This window comes from Lytechinus pictus, chromosome 3 (assembly GCF_037042905.1).
Source record: "Lytechinus pictus isolate F3 Inbred chromosome 3, Lp3.0, whole genome shotgun sequence".
Taxonomy (NCBI): Eukaryota; Metazoa; Echinodermata; class Echinoidea; order Temnopleuroida; family Toxopneustidae; genus Lytechinus; species Lytechinus pictus.
In genome coordinates, this window is record NC_087247.1 from 37065200 (window position 1) to 37089048 (window position 23849).

The following is a 23849-nucleotide window of genomic DNA, read 5'->3' on the forward strand; positions in this document are numbered from 1 at the left end:
TTAGACATTGATAGACAGTCATTGTCTAATGCCATCTAACGAAAATGTTAGACAGAGGCAGACAATATCATTTGATGTCAGTATGTGACAGGGCATCTAGTTGCAAATATATCCACGGTAGACATTCAATACATCAATTATGTTTCCAAGCAAACCCCTGCAATCCATTTCACATTTTTAAAAACAATATTACTATTTTCACTATTCACATTAATTACAATGAAATTTTTACAAGTCTCTAATATCCATTTGCAAGTAAATGATAACAACTGCTTTGCATAAAAACGCAGACTTCTCAGGAATATCATACTCATTGCATTTTCAAGCATATTAACAGCCTACAAAGATTGCATCTACACAGGATATATAAGAGACATAGATTTTTTTTTAAATGACAAGATATGACAATAGTATTGACAATAACTGTATAGTAATCTCAAAAGAAGAAATAAATAATCACTCCAGTTTGGTCTATATACATTTACAACCTACATATGTTTAAAAAGTGAATAACTATTTACAATACAAAACATTACAATCATCTTGCAGCTGAAGGTTGATTTCTCTTTTTCTGTTGGTCTTGTAGACTACAAGAATAACTGCAAGTCTTTCACAAGAATACCATGATCTCAATGATCTTTGAATAAGAATTAGTACACAAAATATCAGTAAAATTTGCAAGCATTTGGTTCAGGAATATATTTTGATTATCAAAAATAAACATCACTAAAAGAAAAACCAATGGCAAGTATCTGCATTGTTCTATTATATTCAACAGAAGAAACAAAAACTAAAACATAATTATTGACAAAGATGAAACTACTCATATTTATTCTCCTAACCTATTACCTTAAACATGAATCTTCCTATGTAATTCAAGTAATTTAGCTCAGCCCTCTACCCTTTCATATAAAAATTCTTCCTTGATAAAAGTTGGAATGCCGGCACTGTCCTTTATACAGCTTCCATCAATTCATATCTGACCTATGAGGGAGGGTAGACTATAAATATCCCCTCTTCATCTTTATCTCCTCCAGGCTACAGATGTTTCCCTCTGTGGTTATGTTCAAGCAACTATTTCCATCCTAGTATTGCTGTTAATAATGAGCCTCAGTTAAAATTGTGGTTGCATTCAAGTAATTTTTCATCAGTTGTGAAATAATAAAACATCTTTCAAAATGCAAACATAAATTACTGAGGGGGGGGGGATCATTTCATAACATGACTAACCACTTTCTTCCTGGGTCAAAAAGAGGAACGATGCGCAGAGTCACATCTTGAAATTAAGGAGAATCAGCAATGTTTGCAAATTGCAGGAACTCTGTCAAACAAAGACAATATTTTTTATGTTCCTGTTATGATTTTGGATTCACGTTAGTGATTCTCTCTTGAGAGAATGGCTTGAACACACCCTGTCACACCTCGCCAATCATCCATAGCATGGTGATAACCATGCACTTGAAGCACTTCATGGCAGCATTGGTTCATTGAACTTGAGTACTCCTTTCAATTATCTTAAGAAATGAAGTCACTGACACCTAAGCTTTCAAGTTTGATGTCATCAAATCTTGAGGGACAGGTATCTACTTTCTACTACAGATGTCTCTATTCATTTCATCCTGCCATCGGGGAGAAGGGTCTACTTTTAAACTTGACTTCTAACCTATAAAAAGGCAATGGTGTATACAATTACCAACTAATGCAATTCCACAGCAGCATTTTAATGTTGAAGGACAGGTAAATCGATATATGACACATTTAGGGATAGTACATAATTCTCCCAGATCCTTGATAACTGCACAACTCTTATTTCAAGTCATTTGAAAATATATCATTGTGTTCATATCAAAGACAGATAGATACCAAGGGAATATATCTGGTCTAAATTATATGCATATCATAAGGTCAAATTGTTAATAATTCCAATAACTCTAATAAGTATATTTAAAGACACTTTTTGACAACTGTATCAAAGTACAGGCCAACAAAGCGCTAGTTGTTTTTCATGACCATCCTAGTTTAATTTTTCATATTAAAGCTTGACTCTCAGTTGGGTATTCTGACCCATGAAATAGCTGTCATTGACCATGGTAATAAATGACCTACTTATGGCCATCACAGCTCACATGGTGAGAGCTAGTATGCACAGATATTTGCTGACATTTCCATTGGTAATCTATTTTCTCAAGAAAAGATAAGAGTTTAGACCTACCATTTAGTATAATTCCACAGTGTTTAAGTAAATAATATTTGTTTGGAAGATAACAAGTAAAAGTTCTTATATCATATTAAATCAATTCATATATGTGCAATATGAAAGTAATTGATTAAAAAGGTTTGTGTAATATAATCATCAGGGGAAGTCAATGAACTAAATGAGAGTAGGTCTTACAACTTACAATTTGTACGAACTCTTTAAATTGAAGAATTCATACTCAACTATCGATAAACATTAATACCAAACTTCTAAGCATGTTCATTTAAAGATCCATGAACTGGAGTTCTGTATTCATTACTGGCCGAAAGTTATAGCAAGACATGGCAGTGGTTCAATAACACCAAATTTAGTGGCAAGGGGGAAACATTGCACAATAGTAAACTAAATCAAAGCTACACATAGCAAACATTACAACCTAGAAGCAAAAGGGAACAAAGTCATGCACAATTTATACAATTGTCAATCCATGAAACTTTGATTAAATGATGTAGTATTTCTAGTGTATCAGAATGTAAGACTCCTTATGGTAGGGTACGAAACAAAACAGCTATTATTATTCATTGCTTTAGAATAGGTGTTATGATAACACTATAATTCAAATCTTTTGATATGAAATACAAAATAAGAACTAAACTTATTGAAATTTATCTATAATGTAAATTATTTATAATTAACACAGCACTTACATACGATGTATGATGTTTGTTTTTTACCTGGGAGGTGTCGACTTGAATGTACATGGATTTTCACATAATCAGGAAAAATACCTATTATTTCATACAATATGCTGTTAAACAAGTTACTACTAGAGGTAGAGTAAACAAATATAAACATGACATGATTTTGCTCTATCGATTCCATGCAGCATATATCTCACATATCAGTCCATCATATATATAAAAAAGGTTATAATAAAAGAAAGCAATATAAATGAGAGAAAAAAAAATCAAATGCAATATACATAATTTAACACACACAAACACAGGTAGACATCACACCCTCACACACTGATCTGTCCAGTTCAAAATAAAGTATAGCTCATAATTCAACTACAATGCATCAGCAACTACAGTGTGCATCACTTGCTAGATAATACATAGATGAAATATCTTACCCCTTTCCATTGATTACAAGACAGACAAATCTTTCAATGATTTATGAATGAACAAATCCATTTTCAAATTACCTAAATGGACTCATACATACAATCTTGTTAAAATGTATAAAGGTTAATACACATTTCTTTGAATATTTTTTCATCTATCCAAAGAAAGGGTCTGTCTGGCAGTATGTGAACCAGGGACTAATTCCTAGTAACCTAATATCTACTTTTTCTCCAACAAGAAAGAACACATCGAACAGCAGAATGCAATCGCTGACAAAGTTTTAAGATAATTCAAATCTTCAGTTAAAACAACCATTACAAATTTTCTGTCTTCTCTCTGCAAGCAAGAAAACTTTGAAAAATTATTCAAATTTGGAAAAAAAGAATCTGTGATAAACAGATCCAATCTAGAAATACTGCTTTGTTGAACAGCTACAAAATACAAATGACATGTCAAATGCAAACGAAAGCAATCAAAAAGACAGAATTATGAGCATGAATTACTCCCTCTATAGTTCTTTGTCATATAGTGAGTTTTTTTTCTGTCGATGCTATTTGAGGGAGCTAAAGATTGTTAATTTTGTTCCTCATTCCTTATTTTTGAGGATATCTCTGCATTTATTGATTGTTTATATGATTGTTAAAGGGCTGCTGCATAAAGACATGTGAGCAATCAATTGGGTTCTTTACTATCTACTTGCCAAAAGACAGACCATAATGAGAGTCAATTTGGCTCATCGCTGAAGAAACAGTTGGATTTTTAACCACATAATGTTGCTCTTTATTGATGTGATGGCAGCTGTAAAATTTATTGACTATAAACATATTGCTGTAGTATTATTCTGTGTGAGATCTGTGGAACTCTCAATGCATCTTCATGGTTTTCGGTGGGACAAGAAAAACCTGCAAGATTCTGTCTGGTTCCTGAATATCTGAGCTCCAGAAGGCAGAAAATACAGAATGTTGATGGGGGAAAGTTGCTGAGACGGTACCAGTAAGCAATGTTTCCCAAAATGTTTCTCTTTTAGGGGAGTTTGTTGACTGCTAAATTGGTTACTTGTGGATAAAGTTGACAGCAATAATTCTTGACCATTAATGTGGATGTTCCTTTGGTGTGGGGGAAGTAGGGGAATTTTTACTTTTAATTCTTAATCTATTTCTATCCAATTGATGTCAAATGGAATCTGCTGACTGTAAATTTGACCAATAGCTCTCATGGTGGCAGTGGTAGGATATTGACTACCAGTTTGGTCCTAATTATTGAGGCAGCAATGAGTTCCATGGATTTTTTATTTTGTTTCTTTTGGTGAGGTGACAAGAGTGTGGTTTGCTGACTGCCAAATTGGATCTCAAGAATAAAGGTGGCAGCAGTAAAAAAATCTTGACCATCAGTGAGGTAGTTCCTTTGGTGTGGTGACAGCAGTGAAGGATTGTTTTGCAATTAATTTCTAATTCCTTCCTGTCAAGTCAGGGTGAGTAGGATCTTTTGAACTGTATATTTGACACATTACTTTTGGTGGCAGCGGTGGGATATAAAGTGATAATAAGCTCTGCTGATGTCTCATTGGTTTCTCCATGTGAGGGGGCAACAGTAAAAAACCGTCATTGGAATGCCATTTGGTTCCTTACTACCTAGCCATGGCAAGATATTTTTTTTTTAATACTGTTGATTATTCATTTAAAGAGAAAGTAGACTCAATTATAATGCATGCTTCCCTTTTTGAGAGGGGTAGCAGATTACTTGATACCGGTATCTATATTGTTAAGTTATTTGTAATTGGCAGAGTTGGGATATGTTGACTATTAACTTAAATTCTTTTCATTGCGGCAACAGTGATGAGTTGGTGTGAACATTTAGTTTTCCAAAGATGACAGATCCATACATTCTATATTTTATACATTGATATGACCAACTGCTCATGTAATATTTTCGCAGCAGACTAACCTCCTTGAATAAATAAAGTTTCAAATATCAATGAGAAGAAACATAGGTCATCTCTTAGCAAAGCTTTATTGAGAGCCTTTTTTAGAGCCTTCTGAATACTCTGCAAATATCCTGACCTATATCAGGAGGTAAAGAAAAGAGGTAGTCAGGTGAGGTGTAATGATTCTTGTCATTGATTTCCAAGTCACATCAAAGCAATACAAGACGATGATAAAAAAATATTGTAGTCTATGCATTTTTGTTTGAGGTCTCTTCAGTGATTGTTGACCATGTTACCAAGTTGGATGAATACACTGTAATGAGGTACACATTGATATCATGCCAGATTTCAGTTGCAGCATTGATGTTAATTATCGTAAATTCATCTCAAAAGTTGTTCGAAGATATAATTCATAAAAACAAAAGAAGAAGATGGCTTCTGTTTGAATGTCAGCATTCAAATGACACCCATAACTGCTAGTTTCTATTTTGTCATAAATTTAAGTTGAGATTTCACAGTTCTCAATTGATGAGTTCATTCTATAAGTGTGTGTTTAATACCAAGTTTGTTAGTGTGCATATAGCCAAACATGAACATACAATGCACTCTGCATACTAAAAACACATTATGTGTAGTCATCATCCTTCCCCCCCCAAAAAAAAGGGGGAAAAAAGAAGATAAACACAGAATGAGAAAAAACCACTTTCCAATCACCTTAGAAAATTCTACAGTATTACCAAGACAACAAAACAACAAGAGGATTGTGATTCATAACTCTGTATGAAAATGAGATTTGCAATGCAATACAAAGAATGTGATTTGTCATAAACCTGCACTTGAATGCAACTTTTCATCAATTTGAAATGTGATTTAAATCAAAGTGTGATTAATACAACTGTGAATGACCATCCACCTCCAAATGCAATTACATGAATACAATTCTTTCTATACACATTCACAGTTTCAAATCAATGCAGCCTTTTATCAAACGGACACAATAATCTCATTGAAATAACAGGAAAGGGAGAACATGACCAGAGATAACTTTAAGAAAAAATTTGAGGCATGTCATTTTACCGTGGAGTATGATCCAGTATGCCAACGTGCCTGGCACCGTTCATTATTGCAAGTGGTGGAATTCGCTGGTTTCCTCTGGTTACACCAGCTGTCTGATACAGTTTGACCATTTCGTCTCCTGCACTTCACAACCCTGGACTTGACCCCTCCACCACAAGTTCTGGAGCACTATAAACACAAAGAAAAAGAAATAATAAAAGCTATAACTACAATCACTTAAGCATATGAGAAAGGAAGCCCCTGATATTTCTTATTAAAATACTAGCTTGCCATATACATCAAGGTAAAATGTACATTCATTATTATATCTTTATTACACTAAAGAATGATTCTTTTACTTCCTCTGACTAAGAGAGCTAGTTATACCATGTGGAGCATGCCCATACATACAATCCAAGATTTATACATTATAAATTAATAAAAATAAAAATAAGTTTTATGAGTACGTTTGTATAATATAGCATTAATTCAACAGATTGTAATCACAACTGTAAAATCTATCAAAAGAAATTTACACTATTACATTGATTTAAAATGCAATTTAGATTTTTGTAGACCATAGCTACCAATTCTATTTCAACTAGGTAATCTTGTAACTGCATGCCTTAACAAGGCTTTGGGCAGAACAAGGGTCCTGATCACAAGTTCTACAATTGCACCAAAAGCCTTCCCCTATGACCACAGGGAAATCCCCCTGCCTTTCCCCTCTCCACTCTCGTTTCCTTCACAACAAACTCACCTGACCCCATTCCCCATAGTCCCAAGAGGGGCAAGGCTCCACCTCACAGGACTCAGTATCAGGTGGTCTAGAGTTCTGGTCACAGTATGATGATATCCTGTTGCCATCGTCCAAGCATTCCACTCTGCGCTGCCTCAGACCCTCACCGCAAGAAACACTGCACTGTGGGTGTGAAAGGAATCAGAACAACACATGAGTATACTGGATGATATCATAGAGAAATCAGAAATATTTCCTAAATTTGCAAATCAATTCTATTTTCTAATAAACATTTTAGTAGTTGAAAATATATCATTATGCAGAGAAAAATAAAGGAAAACATCAGAAATATTTACCCAAATTTTCAGTAAGATAAACTATATTGTCTCATGTTCCATTTCAATCAACACTATAGAATATTGACAGACAAAACAGGATCAGATTTACTAGAAAATTAACTATTATTAAAAAAAAGGGGGACAGTTAATACTCACTGAACTCCATGTGCTAGTCCTCCAGCTATATCTTGTTCCAATCCTATTATCATAATTGTCATTTAAAGTACGCCCTCTTGGTCTATTGGTAGGACAGTCTTGGCTATTGCAGGCATGTTCTCTGCTAGGTTTGACTTCAGGATCACACTCTGAATTGGATGTTATTGTATCATCATTGTAAACACATGCAACATAGCGTGTTGTTACACCTTCTCCACAAGAGACTGGGCACTGTTGGGAAGATTCAAGATAGATTTGAATTCTGATTTACTTCTGAAAATTTTGTTGTCATCAATGTGAGGATTTTATCCAAATATAAATAACTCCAACAAATATCACAACACATAGACAACGTTTCTTACATTATATCATATTTCTAATGATAATCTAAGAACAAACAAAACATAAATGTATTCAATTTGTTTCATCAAACATATATTTTCTTCTTTTCCAAATTAAAACACGTTGGGGAAAAGGGAGGTTCAATATTCTAAGTAAAACTTGTCAAACAAAATTTGAAAAATAACAGAAGGAAGAGATTTAAGTCATTTCGAACTTTTTTTCTGTCAAGAAAGTTGTAAAGAACAGGGATAGACAAAGAAAAGAGCAGACGAAAAGAACAAGTTAGAAAGAGAATGATATCTGACATCAAAAGAAATAATTCTGATTCATTGCTGATGACAATGCTTTATGCAAGTAAGCGAGATATGTTTGAGAAACTTACCTCTCTCCAGTCTCCTGTCCTCCAATGTGGGCAAGATTTGATCTCACACATCTCCATTGATGGAGGTCGACGATCAGGGTCACAGTCTGTGTTGTCAATATTACCTTTGCTATCACGGCAACTTACATATCTCTCCCTGATGCCTGGTCCACAGGTCATTGAACACTGGAGAAACAAAGGATAAAATTCATATTCAATATTTTTTTTCTTGATGACCTGCAAACTTTATTTACTATAAGTGCAGTTACCAAAATAGTATTTCTTAAGCTGATATACTTTTCAACCCTTTCCATCCCAAACAATTTGTTAACAATTGCCAAAATAACCTTCAAGCGAATACTTTTTAAAATATTCTTGAATAAGAAATGGGCACAGAAAGATTGCTGAGAAAAACACAGTGTCAAAGAAAATATATGAATATTACCATTGATGACAAATATTGTTTCCTTAATCACAAAGCATTTCTTATTTAATAAGATGTGCAAAAATCACTGAGATATATTTCTTGTATAACACACATACAACTGTATGTATGTTACGAGTATGTAACATACATACAGCTGTAAAATAAAAGTGGAAGTGGCTCATGTGTATCATTAATTTCATGTTTCTCTGAATTCTGTAAAGGGTAGACAGGTACCATTTCATGAATATTGTCAATAATGACAATTATCATTCATTAACTAGTAACAGTAATAGTACATGGCTATTGCTTCTCAGTCTTTAGTACAGGATTTATCATTGAATGATGACCAAACGGTTCCAGCAAACCATGATGAAGCAGTCCATGTCCTGGTGGCTTTGATGAATATCAATAGACCTATCCTGCAGCACAATGGGATGCATGCATATCATATGGTGGGGAATGATAGAGTTTGGTGACATCAGCATATTAACCAGTTGCCTCCTGGTTCTGGTAAGTCACGGTACAAAGCCTAAAGGAATGAGACAATTAATGGTTAAACAAGTTAGTCATTAACTTACTGGTGTCCATGCCCCAGTCCTCCAATGGCTCCTAAATATCCTTCTCCTGGCTGAGGGAGACATCCCAGGATTCCCCCTGTCAACGATCTCATCAAAGACCGGTATGGTGATGATGTCTCTGATAGGTAGCGTAGAGGCTTCAGTGGTAGTTGTTGGAGCTATGGTTGTGGTAGGTATGGGACAATCTGAGAGCTTGCATTCCTGTTCGGTGATGGGCTTCGCTCCAGCGCTGCATTCAGAGTCATCCAGCCACTGGCCGTCGTAGGTTCGACAGCGGACGGTTCTACCCTGATACCCATTGCCACAAGTAACAGAGCACTGTAATGAAATGTGGGAAGAGGTTATGCACTTTTTTTGGTCAATATTTTGAGATAGACTTGAAATTCTAAAATTTATCCATCATTTGGGATCTGTTCTATTCTTAGTCATAACTAAATTCTATAGTATTCATCAGTACTTCAAAATTAATAACATATCAGGATAAAGTTCCATAGGGATGAAAATGATTGAGAAACTTATTTGCATTCAGGAACAGGACAAAAGTTAACATTACGGTGCACATATTATTGTATTATATCACCATGTCATAGTCCTGAATAGGACTGTTTGTGATCTTTTGTAAGTTAAAAAAAAACTACCAAAAACACACGTAAGATCACAAGTATTCCTTTAAAGGAATACAAAATAGTGATATACCATAAACCTTTCTATTAGGTGACCAGTAGGTGGTAAGGTTAACAACTTTATAAAAAATCACTCTGATCTTGTATTTGAACTTATTTTGTTTCCTTACCGAGTCCCACTGACCCGGTGCCCAGTGGGGACACCTTTGTTGCTCACATCTCCTTCTTGAATCAGGTTTAGTGAGACCATCACAGAGCCTGGAATCTACCTTAGAGCCTTCCTGATAGCAAGCCACCTCTCGAAGTTCTTCTCCTACACCGCATGTCACTGAACACTGATCAAAACAAAAGAGAAATTTTGAGAACCTTTGCTAGATAAGAAAATAAATAGAAATATTATGTGAGCTCTGTATCAAACACAAAAGTTATCATCAATTGCGAAACTTGCATTGAAATATTTTCCATCATAAGAATGACAAGTACTTTATCAGAATTATTGTCTCAAATTTGCAATTAATCACAAACTAGTGTCTCATGAAAGCAAGATGGACAATTTAATATTTAAAAAAATTAAATCAAGTCAGATTTAAATCTGACTTGCCCAGAATTGGAATGTAATTTAAACCATGAAATGCTATGATTGTCATTTTGATTGTTTCTTATCATATGTCGATCTGCCCTCTTGACTTGAAATAGATTAGATAATACCCACAATATGGTCCAAGGCCTTCAATATGAATGGGGGTATACGTATGTCATTGTGATTACTGTTTTTTTTTTAAATACATTTCTCTGCTATCCAGATGTGTTGAAGTGGTGATAGAATAATACACTGTAATATCATATCATAAGTACTAGTTGGTGTTAAAGATTATTTGCAAATATTTGGAAAATGTCCAAAGAATTTGATTTCATGTACATTAACATTGATAGGCCAAGAAAGAAAGATGTCTTGCCCTGAAGCAGATCAGGGCCCCGTTGTACAAAGAGTTACGATTGATCCGATCAATCGTAACTCTATGGAAATCCATCAGTGTCATAATTTTTTCTAGAGGAAATTTGCAAAATGTCCTTTGTAATCAAAGGAGAACACCCCAAATTGTCAAGAAATCAATGAATTTATGGATATGCATTCATATCTAGAATATTTTTTGAACAAACATGCATTTCATATGTTGACTTTGCTGGCTTTCCATAGTTGCGACTGATCGGATCAATCGTTACTCTTTGTACAACGGGGCCCAGAAACCTTCAAATCAACATATATATTTCAATTTTAATAGTTTATTAAATCACACAGTAGGTGCAGTATGCACTATTTTTTAACCCTTATAAGTAATGACAATGATGAACATGACTTACAGCACTCCATTCTAGAGCTGACCATTCTGGGCATGCATTGAAGTTACAATCTTCTATAACATGAAGTAATGATGAATCACAATATCTATCATCAGCGATGTACCCTTCACCATAGCGACATGATGCACCCCTGGACCTTGTCCCTGTGTTACAAGATCTAGAACACTGTCAAAGAAAAACAAATTTGATATTGAGAAACCAGTTGACAGGTATGCATCACATATATATCTGGAATCCTAGCTCCCACCTTAAAAGATAACTACAATTTTTTTAATGTTCATTCTGTTAAAATGTTATCCAGCCATTCTTCATCATCATCATCGTTGTACGGAAGAAGTAGGTAGTCCTGTAGTGCTTCCGATCATTCCTTCGAAGTTTCTTAAACTGGACTTTAAAACAACTAAACGTGTGTGGAGGGCGGATATTTATGGGAGAATTTGGTGCATGGAGGACCAGTGTTTGTCCAGTCTAGTTTTGAAAATGTTTAAAGTGGATGCCGAGATTACAGAAGAAGGAAGACTGTTCCAGGAGTCAATCACTCTCTGACTAAAGCTGTTTTTCCTTAGCGATGAGTTGCTTCTATATTTGTACAGCTTCATGTGATGACCTCGAGTGATACTTTGGCCTATGGGTGTGAAGAAGAGATCTGGATCAAAGTCTACCAGTCCATTCATAATTCTATAAACTTCAATCATATCACCTCTGATTCTTCTGTAATGTAGAGAGAACATGTTGAGTTCCTTCAGTCTTGTTTCATAAGTTAGATGCTTCAGTTCAGGCACTAGCTTGGTGGCTCTTCTCTGGATCTTCTCTATCTTGATGGCATCCAATTTGAATCTTGGATACCATATAACATTGCAGTATTCAAGTAGAGGACGAACTAGTGACTTAAACAGGACAGGTAACGTTTCTCTAGATAGGTATGTAAATGTTCTCTTTATGAGTCCCAGCATCTGGTTAGCTCGATTTACTGCTTGAGCTACATGTGCATGATAGTTAAGTTCATTATCAACAAGTACTCCTAGGTCTCTCTCAGCCTTGGTCTCTTCAAGTATCTGGTCGTCGATGTAGTATGTAGAGTTATTGTTGTTGCGACCCATGTGCATAACTTTACATTTGGACAGATTGAAGTTAAGGAGCCAGGAGTTTGCCCATTTTGTGGCTTCATACAGATCTTTTTGTAGTGATAGATGTTGGCTATTTGAAAATACCTCTCCATAAATCTTGGTATCGTCAGCATAGATCTGAATATCATTGAAAACTCTGTACGGAAGATCATTGACATAGAGGATGAAAAGCTGGGGCCCGAGGATGCTACCTTGCGCTACTCCACTGACTACCTGAGACCAGTCAGAATACTCTCCTCTTAGGGCGACTCTCTGGATTCTTCCTACAAGAAAGGCCTCAATCCATTTCAAGACATGACCATCTATTCCGTATGCTTTCAATTTCATGAGTAAGCGTTGATGAGGGACTGTGTCAAAAGCTTTTCTAACATCAAGGTACAGTATATCAATCGGTCTTCCATGGTCAAGGAGATCAGTCCATTTTTCCATTTGAACCATTAGTTGAGTGCAACAGGATCTGCCTGGAGTAAAACCATGCTGAGCATTGTGAAGGAGACTGTTATCCTTGACATGATCCATTATCTCCTCTTTTACAAGAGATTCCATTACCTTGCAGACCATAGAAGTTAGACTTATAGGTCTATAGTTTGTTGCTTTTTGTCTACTGCCCTTTTTGTGAATAGGCACGATGTTGGCTTTCTTCCAGTCTAATGGCAAATACCCTTCTCCCATGGACAAGTTGAATATGGATGTAAGAGGGTAACTGATCTCTCTAGCCAACTCTTTCAATACTCGAGGATGAATACCATCAGGTCCAGCCGACTTATTTGGATTGAGAGAAAGAAGTTGTTTTTCCACTTTCTCTTGTGTGAAGTTGATGGAACCCAAAGTAGATCCCTCATGACTCCACTCTGGTGTCATAACATTCGAGTCATCTTCTTTCGTAAAGACCTTTGAAAAAGCTTCATTAAGTGCCGACACAATATCCTCACTTTTGTATAATTTCTCTCCATTATCTAACACAAGGGATCCAATTCCTTTGTTCAGTTGACTTTAGAGTTTACATATCGCCAGAAGTCTTTCGGATTACTTTTTGCGTTCTTTGCTAAGTCTTTTTCAAAGGTAATCCTGAGAGTACGTGTCAATTTCCGTAACGAGTTACTGATTTCTCTATAATATCTGAAATCCTCATGACTCAGCGTGCTTTTGTAACGTTTCCATGCTCTATTTTTCCTTTTGCTTAATGCATTTGATCTTTTAGTTGTATAAACTTTTCGCTTCCTTTTGTTGGTCATGCGGGATTTAGGTATACATTCCTCTATGTGTCTATGAATAGTATCTGAAAAGACATTCCATGAATCTTTGCAGTCCAAATCTACGAGGAGATCATCCCAGTCAATCTTGGACATATTAGCTCTCATTTGATCATAGTTCCCTTTGTTGAAAAGCAAAGACTTGGAGGATAGTAGCTTTCTATCACCAATGTCAATATCCACATTGAAGTGTAAGGTGCAATGATCACTTTTTCCGAGGGGAGGTCCGCACACAATATCAGATATTGTTTCAGCTTTGTTTGAAATAACCAGGTCCAGGGTGTTACTGTGTTGGGCAACCCTATATCTCGTTGGCGAGTCAACTAATTGTGTAAAAAACAAATCCTGCAAACATTCAGCAAATTTAGAGGCTGCTGGGTTACATTGGTTTCTAGTCGAACTCGTTTGCCAGTTAATTTCAGGATAGTTAAAATCTCCAGCTATAACTAGAATATTACATGAATTTAGCGCCGAGATCATAGATTCCAATTTTTCAAACACGCTGATTAGTTTATCATTGTTCTCTTGGAAACTGGACGGGCTCCTGTACACGCAAATGAAATATATACTGGATTGCTCACCAAAGTCGATACGGCATCCAACAATCTCTTTGAAGTTTGTATCAAAATCCATCTCTGTTACATTTAATGACTGTTTCGAATAGACTGCAATCCCTCTGATATTATCAATATGAAGGTTTGTATACACATTGTAGTTTTTAATGGCTATTGAAGGTTCTAGTAATTCAAATCTGCTATACTTAGGTTTAATTTCAGTTAACATTATAATGTCAGGATCTGTTCGCTCAATTTCTAACTGGAGATCTTCTAGTTTATTGCTCAGTGAATCGCAGTTACTGTACAAAACTTTCAAGTAATTAGCTTTTAGGACTTCTGGTTTTCCTGATAATACCATGTTTACATTTTGCACTGGTAGTCACGCATGCAGCTGTTGTTGATCGTCAGGGATGTCCAAAGGGCTTCCTCCGACAGCACCAGCAGCAACACTGTCAGCATCTACATGTAGCGTCTTGTTGAGTTGCGGAGACTGACCTTGTTTATGGGATCTATCCCGGTAACTATCATCTCTACTAGTGGAAGTTGTGGTGCTTGCCATCGTCTCTTCTGATTGGGTTTTCGCCTCATCAGGTCTAGAATTTTTACTTCCCTTGAGGAGGTCAGAGAGACTGATTTCCATTACTGATTGTCTGCGAACTGCTCTGTCCCTAAGCTTAACAATCTCTCCATGACGTATACCTATGTTCTCTTCACCATTGGCTCTCCTCAGTCTGAGTTCGGTGTAGAGTTCTTTTCGTTGTTTGCGTTGATTCGGTGTCAGATCAGGAGCAATGTAGGTTGTGGCCCACATATCCTTATTTCTGAGATTTTTAGCAGATCTCAGCAGAGTATTTTTGGTTGAGGAGTCCTGTAGTTCAATCAAGGTTACTCTCGGCTTAGAGAACCTGTTTTGGCCAATACCACCAAGTCTTGTAACTTTGTTTACTTCTACTCCTTCGATACCCATCCCATCTAGGATCAGTTCATCAACAATCTTTTTGTCATAGTCCTGTCTGCCTTTTGGAGAACGTGCTGTTGATTCAGGAAGGTTAAATACCACTAGATTGTTCTTTCTTCTTTCTCTTTCTATCATCTCCTCTACTGCTGCTATTCCAGCATTAGTGTTGTTTAGGGACATGCTTTGTTTCCCTTTGCTGGGAGCTTGAAGGGGACCAGTGTTGTCGGCATAGTCTTGCATATCACCAACAACAGAGCTCTTTGCTACATCAGCGTAGTTTCTGTAACCCTTCCCACTATCTACATGGGAATTTACCACAGCAGGTTTAGCAGATCCTCTTAGTTCTTGCAGTACTTCATTCATCTTTTCTGTGATTTTTGTTTCTAATTTGTTAGCCAGCATATTGAAATCATGTACCTGTTCTAGCTCTCTATCTTTTTTCATGGCTGCTGCAGTCTTAGTTACCGATTGTTTAGCAGCAGAAATAGCTGTTGACTCACAATTACGGCAAAACCAGTGCATCTTGTTTTCTTCCACTTCAAAGATTTTGTACACCTCAGTAGTAATGCTATGGCATTCTAGACATGACCACTGTTCACATGCTTCACATTCAATCATGCAAGAAACATTTGACTTGTTGCAATAATGGCAGACAAATTTCTCAGAGTCAGACTTACCGGCACCAGCACCACTACTAGTCTTGTTTTTCAGTTTCTTACTCGGTGCTTGTGTGTTCTTACCTGTGGTACCAGTACTACTAGTACTACTAGGCTTTCTCTTTTGTTGTTTCTTAGAATATGATTCCTGGATACTGACAACATGCTCTTCCTCTTGCAGAATTGTATATGTAGTTTTAAATCACTCAAAGGCTGAACTGCCTCAAATATTCTGGCCAAAGAATCCAAAAGTTAATATTCAGATAAAGTAAATTCTTATCCTAAATCTCTCAAAATAAAAAAGAACTATTACAAACACAGAATGAATACATGAAGTCCAAATTTCATAGTTTACCTGAGACCAAAGTGAATATTCCCATCTATAATGACTGGTCCTGCATGAATCCTGGCAATCAATGGTCTCAGGAGGGCGCTCTTCAGCATTACAGTATTCATCAGATACCTGTGAATATTCCTCTCCTTTTCTCTTCCTTTTGAGGCATTTGATCAGTCTAGTTTTCTTACACTGTTCATTGCATTCAGATTCTCTCATCACGTGCCATCTATTGAGGGTTGAAAATGAAATATCCTCAATCATATTAACTACATATGTTATTAATTAATTGTCGATGTTGATATACCTTTAGAATGAATTACTCCCAATATCCGAAAGGATACATAAATAAATGAAATAATAAAGTAAGATTTGAAGAAATACTGGACAAGCAACCATTGGAATTTAGGACATCTTGTCTGAATTTACATTTTGTTCACCTTAATTCTATGTTATTTTGATGGTAATTTTATCAAAAGCAGAATGTTTGAAAAAGAACACGCACAAAAATCAGCCTCTTCATTGTTCAAAGTCCATACCAGTGTTGTGACCAATAGTAGGCCTATTTATTCTTCTTCCCATTATTGTACTCTCAAATCCATTACTTGTGCATATACATTTGATCATTCAAGCTTTATAGATAGAACGCAGAACATAGAACACAGAACATACACATTCATACAGCAATTAAAGTGCTCTGCATTTTATGACCCAATGGTCAAAGCCAACGGTCAATGGCAATACATTTTTCTTGACTGATGGGAGTGTATAAATGCTTGAATTGCTTGGTATTAATCATCCAGGTGGCTAATGCCATTCAATCATGATCAAGAGACTTGGGTCCTGTAACACAAAGGTTAGCAATTAATCATACACTCAATTTCATGATCGATTGTACATTGTAGTAAATGGAAACAATCGTGGAAAAATGTTCTATGATCATTGCTAAGCTTTGTGTTACGGGCCCCAGGAATCTGTTTTTAAAATCTGTTATAATATTAGACAGCTTTGCAATAACTGAAATCATTTGATTTGATTGGCTGATAGTAATTTTGTTGAGAACTTGTGCATTTATTATTGAAGCAATTTTCTGTGAAACTGGACCAAGGGGAGTGTTTCATTAATCAAACAGTCAGGTCTGAGCTAATCAGATGCAAGGATTTGTAGTACCTAATAAAAATAGTCGGTGATTTACATAAAACACTTTCCTGGAAATTACAATTGATGCCTTTCCAAACACCAAGCCCACAGCAATACAACTGAGGTATTGTGCTATTTGATTAAAGATTTACATCGTGATTTATCTAACATCAGTAGACTCTGTATAATATTGGACACATTTCTTACCTAACTATACATCTTGTATTGCATTCTTCTTCAATAGGGTTAGTTGGCCTTGGTCCGTCACACATAGAGTCGTCTACTAATCTGTTATCATTGGCATCCATGCAGCGTATAGCTCTACGCTTCATACCTGCAAATGATTAAGATTAAAACAGTGGTGAGAAGATGAATATGAAGTGTCAATTCTTACCAGAACATATTAGAATTGAATCCTTGATCCAACCATATTTTATTCAGATGATAATTTTTTTTCCACTGACATCTAGTCCCAGTGAAATGATCATGGAGCAATGACTCTGGTTCTTGCTTTTCAATCAGTAGTTCAACTGTTCAAATGACACTGCAGCACTAGCATCATTTTCAACCTCCACCCAGGTGTGAAATGGGTACCTGCTAGGTCTGAGGTCATTGTATTTGCCCAGCACTGTCAGCATCTCACACAACAACTGCATGGCTGTAATACTCCCAAGGAATGGAAGATATGTAGGGCAAAACTGATCAAATTTTCTCAATTATATTTTTCCATACTTCTGTATTCAAGATAACATTTATTTTGTCATAATCTGTACAATACAATTCCCTAAAAAGATTCATCTTATTGGTCTGATGGTTTCAATCAGGGACTAGCACAGGTTTAGTAAAATGTAATTTGCCTAAACCTAAGTTAGTACATGGTCAAAACCATGCTAAAAAGCAACAATCTATGGTCTTTTTTTACCAAACATAAACATTCTTGACCAGGGATCACTGGATCATTCAAAGTGCTTATGCTATAAAAATCTTACCTATGCCACAGAAATTTGATTGGTCACTGGTCTAAACTTAAACCACTATAAGCCAGTTCACGGTTAGCTCATGATCAACTTTTCTCTAATGACCTATGTGATTTTTCATTAGGATAAGCACTATCATTTTCAAATGTAGATGTTGCGTAAGCTTTACCGGTAGAGTATTCAAATTCTAAGAACAAAAGGCATTGTATAGACCAGGTGACTAGAATAGTACATCAGGGATAAAGTTTGGAAATCTGTTTTATTGTCTGCCTTTGGCACATTTGACTATTGTTTAGGCTACTGTCAAATACCAGTGATTATGAAGGCTCCATTTATTACTCTTCAGCTTGGACGTGATAAAATGAATATTTTGAAAGGAATACATGGATAATCATCAAATCACAAATGCCTATGTCAGTGAATTTGAAAGCCACCTTCATGGTTTATCTCAAATGACCTTTTTCTGCTCGTGCGCAGTTTACAACCGTGATCAGGCTTATTGTTAATGCCACTCTATGCCCCTAGATTCATCCTGTACACATACATACCATAGCAATCTCGATCACATTCTGTCCATGGTCCTGATCGGTCCCATACATAGATCGGGAAGTTGACACGTGGTACATTGAAGGAGTATGACACGTTCGGTGGATGTAGATCACCAACAGATAAAATCTAGGTGAAAAAGATATTAAAAATAAGTCAATTATTGATTCAGGCTTGACTTGAGTGCCTGTATGCAAAAGCAATTAACTGCAGTAGAAAATCTTTCAAAATAAAATCATAAAACCATTGTAATGCTAGGACTTTGTACAATAACTCGTGAAGTACCAACCAAATTCAATAATTCATCACCAAAACAGTATAAATCTGATGTATATATGAATGTTGGATGTAAAGCTCCACATATTATTCATACAATTGTTAATATTATTCTGGGGGTATCACAATGACAACTGAATTGTTTCTTTCCTCACTTCAGTCTTGATACTGATTGTTATTATATACATTGCACCAAATACCAGTAGCTATTGTGCAGGATGAAAGAGGCCCTTCAAGGTTCAAAGGCAGTCTAACAGTGTGTGGACAAAATCAATCAAAATTATCCTTTCCTGATACCACAAACATGTTATATTAAATAAAAATTGTTCTTTATTACATCATGAGGCATATTGAATTGCACTATGGGTTTGTCAGTGCAACTGATTTGCACTAAATTGTTTTAATTTGCACTAAAATTGATTAGTTCAGTTTTTGTCACTTGCTTCGGCAACATATCTTCAATGCTCATAGACCAGTTGCACTATGTCTAAACAAGCCTCAAGGGTTGAATTCAGACTGGTTACCAATATACTCACATATAAATTAATGGCTCTCTGTAGTTTATCGTCGCTAATGATGGTTTCTACCGCGCTGTTTGAACCACTATATTGCAGTACAGTTTTGTTTATATGGATTTCTCTGGCATACATGCTGACAATAAATTTACCATTGAGAATGAACTCATCCTGGTCATTAGATAAAGCTGTAAACAAAGAAAATAGAAAATGAATAATTTGTATGGTTATTCACGAGGTTGTTAAGCCTCACTTTGAGATAGAATGAATGCTTGGAAATATGTAAACGGAAGGCTAAAATTTGAAGTCATCTACAAGATCTATACAATGTAAATCAAAAGTTGACAATCAATCTTATGCTTGTTATCAATCACAGATTTTATAGCAAACATTGTACTTAGAGTTACAATTGATTGTAATTTTCTTTACTTGTATATATCTTATTGATTAAAGAGTAGGAATAATAAGGATTTGTGCCGTTACCACTAACGGCTCACTTTAAATCATGTTTAACTTCAGACCAATGTTTTATCAAATTAGTATTTTGATCTATAGCTCAATTGGTACAATAATCACGAAAAAAAATTAAGAACTACATGTTAATATCATGTATTGTAGTACATCAAGTCAGATCTACATTTGAATCATACTTATTTCAAAATACATCCATCCTTAACATCATCAAAAGAAAACAAGGAATAGAATGCTTGTTTGGTGTTTTTCCAATGATTTCTATTTCCCTGTGGACATAAACATTAACCCTAACAATAATGGCAGATTATTGTGTGTTTTCATGGGAATTCAACATTATTTGGATATAAAGTCACCCAGAGTATAACCACATTCATGACCAGCAGACGTTAGGTAATGCCACTGGATATTGCCTATGTATTGTTGAATTTGTTGTTTTTCCTGATCTGACAGTTGACCAAGGCTAAGCAAAATTTGTCAAAGAATTATCAATGGAATACAAAGTTTGCTTTCCTCCAAAGATGTATCCGATACAGGCATTCCCAGTGCTTTTCACAAAGTCAGGGATCAGCAAATAATTATCCATTCCCAATCAAAGCTGATGCCCATCTGACTTTAAAATACTAGAGCTTTTCCCTTGATAAAAAATTGTAGATACAAGTATAAAACAGGATGTTGAGTTCTGAAAATAATGCTCATTATAACATTTACTTACCAAGATAATTATCATCCTCAGCTCTTCCATTAAAAGAATACTGTTTAATTTCAATTTTTGTTGATCCTGATGGTATAGTAATTATTTTTGTATATCCTGAAAGAGAAAAAAAATAAAAAGTTGGATTCATTCATATCTGAGCAATATCGTGCTATGCAACAAAAGACAAAAGTCCAAGCTCATTCAGTTAGTTTGGAATAGCTTTTCATCATCATCATCTCAACTTTTTTTTTTCAATCTCAACTTAATATATGATTTTCCTTTCCAATCCAGACAGGGCTAGACTGTGTCTCCTTATTAATAAGATACAAAATATATTTATAAATCTATGTGATGAGTATGAGTGATGAAAAACCATATTCAAACGTGATCAATCCATTATCTCCTTTGTCGCAGAGAGAAAAGGCCTAAAATCTATAGAAAGTGTACACTGCTTGAATTCTGGGCAATGTTATGTAAATATTGCATTCAACGTTGACGTTGACAGGGAAACTTCCATGAGAGAAGATGTATGTTATTGTGGTAATTGATGGAAGAGTTGGGACTAGTTTTCTGAATAGAGGCCCTGTCATACTTTAAATACAAACAAGAAGGCACTACTGTATCACGTAATAATTTCAAGTTAGTTCAATCACATTTTATATGTTACGAAAATTAAATGACTAGCATTAATAGAGATTACCAGTCACTGCTTATAGGCATAGTCCATGTCCATGTCCTTAGCTAACACAAAATAGTTGAGTGTAACAATATGTCTTCTGATGACTTACCATGTCTAACATGATTATAAGTTCTTTTTTCCCTCCTACATGCTGAGTTATCTCCCCCACACACTCCGCATTCATCTCGCTTGGTGTTGGAGCTCAGTATATGATCACATCCAGCTTGCTGAAAGTATTGGAACACATCAGATTTTGGAGTCATTAAAATGTTGATATAGGCCCATATTCTGAAGTCAGGTTTAACTTAGACCATGGTCTAACTCTGTGCTAAAATTAAGGGGAGCCAAAAACTCAAAAATTCTGCTTATATTGTATATTCCTTATATTTACAATTTTTTTCCCTTTGTTTTTTATGATGAAAAAAATATTTCAGTTATCATTATGAGACAGTTACAAATAATCTTAGTTACAAATGATTTGAGTGTAATAAATTGAACATGTACTAACAGAGATTTGTGCCCCAATTGGCTCTCCATAGTTAAACTACAACTTTAAACCAGAGTTCGGAATATGGGCCATAGAGTTTATATACGAATTATAATAATTATCTTATTATCCTTAATATTCAAATAGAACATCAAAGCATATAACTTATGTTCATGAAATAAAACACTGTTCTGTACTGTTCTGTAATGTTCATTAGTTTTATCTTTCTTCGTTTTTCTTCATATAAAGACATACATGTACTTTATGAGATCTCATGATACCATTATTATTGTAATTACTCATCAACATTTATTATTGAAATACATTTAAGAAATTTAAGGTTAGCTAGTGCCTCAGGTAAAACCAGAGGAACATCTGGAAGACAACCAGAGTTGGTGGAAATTGAGATCCTTCATTGATACCTTGTATGTCCGGTAAGTAGGAAAGTAAATAATAAAGAAAGAAAGCAAGTAAGAGTAAACAAACATAAATAAAACTTACCCTACATTGTCCTTGCACACATATATCATCTGTATCAGGATCACATTTAGTCCCATCTATAACCTTTTTCTTTAGTTCATAGTATGCACTGGATTGGCTCACTCGACAATAAAGTTTACACCTGTCATGGAGTTGAACTACAAATAAAAGAAGAAAAAAAAGAATACATGATTAGATAAATTTGATGACATGTTATTCTTAATCAATATAATATGATGGTGTAAGAATAACAACTCTGGATACAAAAGAGACATATCAAATAGGGAAAAAATAGGGAACAAGACGTATAAAAAATCTTGCATTTTGATTCTGTGGAATTATTTCTATTAAACCTTAAGTGTTATGGACAGAAAAAGGGTAAAAGACAACCACAAGAACAATATGTTTCCTATAGTACCCAGTTATGGTATCAAATTTTTATATCTCGCAGCAAAGGGGCATAAAATTTTAACCATAAAAAAACGAAATATCCTACTGGAACAAAAAAATCAGAAAACTAGAAAAACATTTTGCAGCATATGAAACTTGTCTTTGACACTCTATTCAATTCATGTCTACATCACTTTTACGATGACCTTCGTGACCTTAACCAAAAGGTCACAAACAATCTAAGTTGTTCTCTTGAACAGCAGCGTTGGATGTTTCTGTCAACAAGGAAACTAAACAATTCTTGCAAAATGACTAGCTTCCCCCTTTTTTTCTATATTTGGTATGCCCACACATATTAAATAGTAAACAAATGCAGCAAACTATGAAAATCAGTGACTTTTACTAAGGACCCTTGGTACAAATAACCCATTACAAAAGACACCTGTTCAGTTTAAGTTCATATTGCATTACGGGTGCATTCAGACAGCTTTATACAGAGAGTGTACAGTCTGACAAATCAATGCTGCTTTCTCTTGTGGTTTCTGATTTATAGAAATTCTGCTGGGCTTCAGTTCTATTTTTTTATTTAAAAATCCATACTCCCTTTCAAGTTCTCTGATTTATCACTTTCATTACTCAGTTTGCTCATTTATTTGGTTTGTTCATTTAATATATGATTCATATCAGAGGAATTATGAACAGGTTAATAATTTTTCTTAATTTTCTTGCAATTACTATTATTTCATTGACATCCCATCCATGTTCAATACAACTTAGGGTTCGAGTCAAAAAGTAAAGTTATCTTCTTTTAAATCACTTTATATTCTGCATCAACCAAGGATATACTTATACAATTTTTAGAATAGATCTCTGGAGCCCTAAATACTTTGTTTAAAATCAACTGGCAGTGCAAAAATCAATTAATTGACCATTCTTTGATTTAATCTAAAGAGATATGCTTATCCACATAAATGTATTCCTGATCACTTTATATACTCCACTTTCCATCCGACTGATCAACAAGTGTGAAAAGCCTCATCAGACATGCCACACAAGACCTGCTCCTGATTCTACAG

The 23849-nt window shown here is 35.2% G+C and overlaps 1 protein-coding gene across 1 annotated transcript in view; it reads right to left on the reverse strand.

Annotated features, from left to right (window-relative positions):
* Positions 1-3865: 3865 nt before the first annotated feature.
* The window catches only part of LOC129257323 (A disintegrin and metalloproteinase with thrombospondin motifs 20-like), a 49457-nt gene continuing 29473 nt past the window's right edge, over positions 3866-23849 (reverse strand). Inside the window, exons 7-20 of the mRNA XM_054895622.2 lie at positions 22405-22541; positions 21526-21643; positions 20756-20851; positions 19591-19757; positions 18781-18907; positions 17463-17589; positions 16137-16344; positions 11231-11395; positions 10039-10203; positions 9246-9563; positions 8262-8426; positions 7538-7768; positions 7065-7226; positions 3866-6493 (exon numbers count right to left, since the gene is read on the reverse strand). Coding sequence (XP_054751597.2) covers positions 6317-6493; positions 7065-7226; positions 7538-7768; positions 8262-8426; positions 9246-9563; positions 10039-10203; positions 11231-11395; positions 16137-16344; positions 17463-17589; positions 18781-18907; positions 19591-19757; positions 20756-20851; positions 21526-21643; positions 22405-22541 — 2363 coding nt within the window. The 3' untranslated portion in view covers positions 3866-6316. The remainder of the gene's footprint in view (positions 6494-7064; positions 7227-7537; positions 7769-8261; positions 8427-9245; positions 9564-10038; positions 10204-11230; positions 11396-16136; positions 16345-17462; positions 17590-18780; positions 18908-19590; positions 19758-20755; positions 20852-21525; positions 21644-22404; positions 22542-23849) is intronic.